Here is a 7,161-nt window from a genome sequence, read left to right on the forward strand (position 1 = left end):
CCATGGACTGTAGTCTGCCAGGGTCCTCTGTCCATGGGATTCTCCAGGCAAGAATACTGGAGTGGGTTGCCATGACCTCCTCCAGGGGATCTTCCTGATCCAGGGATAGAATCCATGCCTCTTATGACTCCTGTACTGGCAGGAGGGTTCTTTACCACTAGTGCCACCTGGGAAGCCCTCTAACCTGAATTTAAATGGGTCTCAGTAAACATTCAAATACACTGAGCTGTTGGCAGAAACATTCACCTATAATTACAAACACACTGGTGCAGGCATGTTCGGCCTCTAGTTATGCTCTGCAAACACACAGGCATGACCGATCATGTACAAAAATGTGGACACAGACATCTAAGTAAGAGACGAGCGTAACCACGGGATCCATAGATGCAGATCATCCTAAATGTAAACCGAATGGGGAGGGAGGTGGGAGGGGGGTTCAGGATGGGGAACACATGTAAATCCATGGCTGATTCATATCAATGTATGGCAAAAATCACTACAATATTGTAAAGTAATTAGCCTCCAACTAATATAAATAAATGAAAACAAACAAACAAACAAAAAAATAAATAAACATAAGCCGAGGGTCCGGTGCAATCTCAAAATAGCACTGAGGCCAGAGGGTGACGCTCATTCACAGACTCCTGTTCATGGAGGCTCCTGGTACCACCCACAGCTCCGAAACCCACGATGCCCATTCATGCTTTCACTGACCAAGCGGTCTGCATCAGTTCTCCACAACTGCCTCTCCACGCCTCCTCGTCACTCCCCATCACACAATCACATCTTCCGCTTACAGCCCCAGAGGCCCAGGGCCTCACTGCTTCCCACACAAGTCTCCTGCTGGGCACAGCAGAGATGTGGCACCCTAGAGGGACACGTTCACCTACACACTGCTTCCCTTTCCCCAAAGATAACACGGTGGGGCAGCGATGGTAACGCACAGTCTCAGCCTCACACCAACAGCACCTGCTCTCACAGTCACACGAAGAGGTCATACCCCCAGCCAAGCTCAGGAGGACAGAGGCGCATGCTCTCCAGCTTGGCCCCTCGCCCCAAGTGTACCCTCTGGCTTCTCCACATTGCAGGAGGAGCAGCAGCGGGGACCAGGTGTAGCCCGATGCTGAAGGGTCTGGGGAGGGAGTTATTGGCCACACTTATGAGGTTTGAGGCCTTGGGAGTACCTTAGCTTCTCCCAGAGAAAACACCCTTCCCCTGGCCCCTGGCCCTGGGGTGAGAGGCAGTTCGGCTCTGGGGCTTGTTATCCTTCCTCTCTGGGGCCCAATTTGACCAGGGAAGGGGTGGTTGGTGCCACCTCTAAGTCAGGGGTCCCCCAGGAGCCTTGTGCACGGTGAAGCTGCTGCTCCCTGGTCCTTGTCTTGTGGGGTCCAGAGCCCCAAGCCTGGGGTTTGCAGCAGCAGTTTCTGGAGCCAACCATCTTGTCCCCTCAGCTGTTGCTGGGGCTTCTTGTAGGAAGTGTAGGAGGATGGGAGCATTGTGCCTCTGGGGACTGTGGCAGTATGTACACCTGAGTGACTGTGACGTGTGTGTGTGTGTGTGTGTGTAGGATTCTATGCCTGTGTGTGCACAGAGTGAACATGTCTCTGTCAAATGAAACGTGTCCATGAGCTTGAGTGTGTGTCTGCATGTGCACTGTATGTGTGTCTGAGGAGGTCAGTGACACCTGAGGGTGTTTCTTTGTGCATAAACGTTTCTGATAGGGAACTGGCTCTGTGGTGGAGGGGCCATGTGTTCCTGTGTGTGTTTGTAGCCTTCCAGACGGGAAGGCTTTGCATGACTCAGAACTGGAACAACCATGAAGGGTGATTTTGAACACAGCAACTTCCATGGTTCCCTACTGCCTATTGAATAAAGTCCAAATTCCCCTACCTGATATCCAGCCCATGGGGTGTCCTTCCCATCCCCAGATTTTCAATCCTCAGACTTCCCTCCACCTCTTTTCCAATACACCCATCTCTAGTCAGTTAAACCAGTCTCCTTGCAGTCTCCTGTGCCTGCAGAGCTTGTGTTACCTCTGTGCCCTGTGTATGCCCGTTTTCCCCCATTGAATGTCCTTTTCCTCAATTCACACCCAGCTACAGGCCCAACTGGTTTTGTGCAATAAGTGGCTCTAATCAGTCTTCCTTACCCCAAACCTGCTTTTGTCCTAATTGCTTGTCTTAGTAGATGGTGTTAAAGATAGTTTAAAAGGAAATATCAATATTTGATCAGCATTGGGGAGCTTTCCTGGGCATCTCACTTTAGGAATGAGGATCTGACTGTATCTTAACCTTTATCCTCCATGTTGGGCTCTGTTATTGTCTTCCAATGCCTTCCCTTCCCTCTTGTTCCTTTTCTTTTTTTTAAACTATCTATTTAATTAATTAATTTGGCTGCGCTGGGTCTTCATTGCTGTGCGCAGGCTTTCTCTAGTTGTGGTATGTGGACTTCTCATTGCGGTGTCTTCTCTAGTAGGGGAGCACAGACTCTAGGGCACACAGGTTTCAGTAGTTGCCGCACATGGGCTCAACAATTGCGACTCTCAGGCTCCAGAGCTCAGGCTCGGTAGTTGTGGCACACAGGCTTAGCTGCTTTGTGGCATGTGGGATCTTCCCGGATCAAGGATCAAACTGGTGTCCCATGCATTGCAAGGTGGGTTCTTAACCACTAGATCATCAGGGAAACCCATTATTTTCTTATTGATAGATAAATTGATAAAATTGGCCCAGCATAGCAGTCTGAAACTTCATGTTTCCTCCAGTGGATGTGTAGGATTGATGTGATTATCGTATCTGGCTGTTCCAAGGATGCTAAAAATGTGGAAGGACGCACGGACACCCTGCACGGCCAAGATGATGGAAGGGCTATATGCCTCTGGAAACTTTCCCTTAATTATGGTGGGAACTATATGTCATGAGAGCCCCCTAAAGAAGAAAAGACCACAGAGGAGGTTTCTGAGTATAAACCACTGAACTGGGGGCAAACCTTCTATTCTCATTCCCACAGGTGCCAACTCTTCTGACAATGTCCCCAACCATTGTCATGGCACATGAGTTATCATGGTGATAGGAGGCAAGAACTGGGAAAGGATTATAAAACCTTGTGGTGGGAGAAGGGATTTTAATTCATTTAAGCCTTTGTCAAATTGTGCTGAATTTGAGCTATTGTGCCCTCTGCTCTCAACAGACAGAGTCATCAGGAAATAGGGTGATCAGCCATCCTGATTTGTCCAGGACAGAGGAGGTTATTTGGACATGGGATTTAAAGTTTTAAAAACTAGGACAGTTCTGGGAAAATCAGGACAAGTTGGTGACCCTGTCAGGAAACCTATAAAATTCTCTATGGTTTGAGGAGACAGTATAGTTCACATCTCTCTCTCTCTCTCTCCATTAGTCTGGGACCTCTAACAAGATGATAGTTACTAAGGAGAGACCTGCTTCTGATAACAAGGGGAATCACCTCCCCAGGGAGCTGAGATGAACCTCCAGCCTTCCTGCAGTCTAAGTTCCAGCAGCTGATTTCTCCTTGAAAGGAAATTGGAGTGAGACCAGCCCCTGGCTGAAGCCCAAGGAACACACTCCATGGGGCGCCTATATGGGGGCGACAATGAAGCATTGGTTGAGCCACCCCTGGCCTTATCGCAACCATAATAGGGGAGGACTGGAAAAGGGAACAGACAGGAGCTGACATCTACTCTGGCCAAGCTCCGTCTCTCCTTGGAAGCACCTACTATAACTTCTGGGGTCCACTCCTGTCCTGCTCCTGCATAGAGGAGCTTCCCAGCAGAATGCAGTGCCTTGGGGCTTGCTCATGTGTAACTCAATTAGATAAAGAAAATCTGTCAAGACTATAAACTCTGGGTAGTACTCAAGAGTACTGGATCTGAAGGGCCCAGAATGACCTAAGGCTTGGAGCGCCATGGTCACCTTTGTCCAAGAAGTAATGGCATTCCCTCTCCTAACCCCAACTCTGTCTCCAGATGTTGTAGTCTTAACACAAAGCAGTCTACCCTACCTGACTATGTGCATATCTGAGCAAGCTCATAACTCTCAATGAAACTTAAATACACCAGTAGTTAGCTCCTACTCTTATGCTTTAAGGAACATCATCCATTTCCATAACCCTAAATATATCTCAAATTGAAGGTACCCCAAACATGTCAGTTTAATACTCAAAATACTCTTCTTTGTATGCCTAATTCTCATCTAGTTCTGAACCTAGGCTAACTGTAATAATAACTAGATTGCGACTTAAACTTATCACAAACATTATTCACATGGCAGCTTAACTTAAATCTAACAGAGCTCTAACACAAACTAAGCTCTAACCCAAATTTAATCTACCAATGAGAATAAAACCTGAATTCTAATCTTAAGTAGTCTTTCCCTCTAACACTAGCAATAAAATAGTTTTAGTATTTCTTTTTTAAAAACTGAAGTATAGTTTATTTGCAATGTTATGGTAGTCTCGGGTGTACAGCAAAGTGATTAAGTCATTAATTAATTGTTAGTTGCTCAGTCACGTCTGACACTTTGCTGCCCCATGAACTATAGCCTGCCAGGCTTCTCTGTCCATGGAAATCTCCAGACAAGAATACTTTTGCAGATTCTTTCCCTTTATAGGTTATAAGAAAAATATTTGTAAACTTCTCTATTTTATTTAACTTATTTTTTTGCTATACCACACAGCATGTGGGATCTTTAGTTCCCCAAATCAGGGATAGAATCCATGCCCTATGCAGTGGAAGCAGGGAAGTCCCTCTTACAAAATAACAAGTATAGTTCCTGTGCTCCTTATTGGTGTTCTCTTTTATATACAGTAGTGTGTATATGTTAGTTCTAATATTTCTAAGAAGAGCTCAAATTTATTTGAACCCCGACTCCTATATTTTCCCCAAATCTACTTACTATTCATTAAAATCAATCCAAATTGAACAATTTACATAATTTTAACTCAGTCCTAAGTTTGTCCAACTGCTTTCAAATTCTGAACCTAACTCTGGCTTTACCCTGACTAACCTCAGTCTTAGCCATAATGTGAACCCTAACCCTATTCTAACCATAACCATAATTCTGACCCTTTCCTAATCTCTGTCACAGCCCTGAAGTAACCTAATCTTGGTCGAATTCTCACGCAACTGTGGGATTTTAGGAATGAGATCATGTGTGTTCTCAGTTATCCTGAGAGATGGAATATGTGGCTTCATAGGGAAAGATATTTGCCTACCCAGATCCCATTGCAGTCTTTGGCATGAGTGGGTTCTGAAGTTGCTCTCTTGGGGTCAACGTGCCCAGAGTGACTCACTGGTCACAAAGGACTTTAGAAGAGCAAGGATCTAGAACACTTGCAGCCAGCACAGCTCTTATCTGGTGCTTCTGGGTATCAATCTCCTGGAAATTCAAGTGGCAAATAAATCCAGTTACTGCACCTGGCAACATGCTTTGAACATGGAGGAGCCTAAGGCAAATTCAAAAGCAAATTCACTTGATCTTGGTTCTGGCTGGGTCTAGAGTACCCCAGGCTCCTGTCTCCTGTCTGTAAACCTCAGTTTCTCCCCTTTCTTCCACCTCAAGGACAAGGGACACCCAGCCCGTGCCAGGGGCCGGGAAGAGCCCGCATCATCCCTCCAGAGCCAGTCCTAACGCCAGCCTGCAGCCCTCTCACCGGTGCCTCCGCCGGGGACCGCAGCATCGGCTCCAAGTCCTTCTGAGCGCCTCCTTGACCTCTTTGTTGCGGAGGCTGTAGATGAGCGGGTTGAGAGCTGGGATGACAAGGGTGTAGAACACAGAGGCCATCTTGTCCGTGTCCAGGGCGTAGCTGGAGCTGGGACGCAGGTACATGAAGATGAGTGTCCCGTACAGCATGGCCACAGCCGTGAGGTGGGAGCCACAGGTCGAGGCTGCTCGCCACCGGCTCTCGGCCGAACGCATGCGGATCACAGCACCGGCGATGAACCCGTAGGACACGGCGATGGCAGAAAGGGTGGCTGTCTGGATGAAGCCACAGACGGCGAAGAGGAGGAGTTCATTGAGACTCGTGTCGTTGCAGGAGATGGCCAGCAGTGGGGGAATATCGCAGAAGAAGCTGTTCACCTCCCGGGAGCCGCAGAAGCTCAGGCGGAAGGTGAAGGTCGTGTGGACCACGGCGCTCACTGCCCCGCCCAGGCCGGATGCTCCCAGCAAGACCAGGCACAGACGCCGGGACATGGCCGTGGTGTAGAGAAGAGGGTTTCCGATGGCCACGTACCGGTCATAGGCCATGGCTGCCAGCAGGCAACACTCGGCATCGGCCAGCCCTGCAAACAGGAACATCTGGAGGACACAGGCTGCGTAAGGGATGCTGGCACGAGGCAACAGCTGGTCCACGAGCATCTTAGGGCCGATGGCTGAGGAATAGCAGGCATCTAACAGGGAGAGGTTGGCCAGGAAGAAGTACATGGGTGTGTGGAGCTGGGCGTCTACGTGGATCAGCAGCACCATGCCTACATTTCCCAGCAAGCTCACCAGGTAGACGGGCAGGAAGATGAGGAAGAGGGTCAGGCGCAGGTCCCAACGGTCTGTGATGCCCAGGAGGATGAACTCAGCAGGGGCACCCCAGGCCCAGGTGAAGTTCTCAGGTGTCATTTTGCAGGACAGCGTCTGAGGAGAGACAAAGCAGGAGGGAGGTGAGGGAAAGGTCAGGACCATCACCAGCCAGAAAGTACTTTGTACTGGGAACAGATTTGGGTGAGTCCTAACTGTGTAATAAAATTGTGATATGCGTGGACAAGCCACGACACTTCTCAAAACCTGTGTTTAAAAGGATCCTTCAATTAAAAATAAATACATTTTAAAAATTACCTTTTTAGTGCTAAGTCCCTGCCACTTCCCAGGTAGCTCAGCTGTAAAGAACCTGTGTGCCAGTACAGGAGACTTAAGAGATGTGGGTTCAATCTCTGGGTGGGGATGATCCCTGGAGGAGGGCATGGCAACCCACTCCAGTATTCTTGCCTGGAGTATCCCATGGACAGAGGAGCCTGGCTGGCTATAGTCCATAGGGTCACAAAGAGTTGGACATGACTTAAAGCAACTTACCACACACACGCTACAACGTAACCTCCATGAGACTGGGACACCTGCCTGGCTTACTCAATTTTGAATTCACAGTACCGAGAACATTACT

General features: G+C 48.4%; 1 protein-coding gene across 1 annotated transcript; it reads right to left on the bottom strand.

The window, feature by feature from the left end:
- Window positions 1-5,660: 5,660 nt before the first annotated feature.
- LOC133065255 (olfactory receptor 5C1) lies at window positions 5,661-6,623 on the bottom strand. The gene has a single exon (XM_061156076.1). The coding sequence runs from the start codon at window positions 6,621-6,623 to the stop codon at window positions 5,661-5,663; it is 963 nt and encodes a 320-aa protein (XP_061012059.1).
- Window positions 6,624-7,161: the final 538 nt, after the last annotated feature.

Source organism: Dama dama, chromosome 11, assembly GCF_033118175.1.
Source record: "Dama dama isolate Ldn47 chromosome 11, ASM3311817v1, whole genome shotgun sequence".
Classification (NCBI taxonomy): Eukaryota; Metazoa; Chordata; class Mammalia; order Artiodactyla; family Cervidae; genus Dama; species Dama dama.

Bases quoted from the DNA above. Each gene is read 5' to 3' on its own strand.
- LOC133065255 (XM_061156076.1), bottom strand. From the start codon at position 6,623: ATGACACCTGAGAACTTCACCTGGGCCTGGGGTGCCCCTGCTGAGTTC.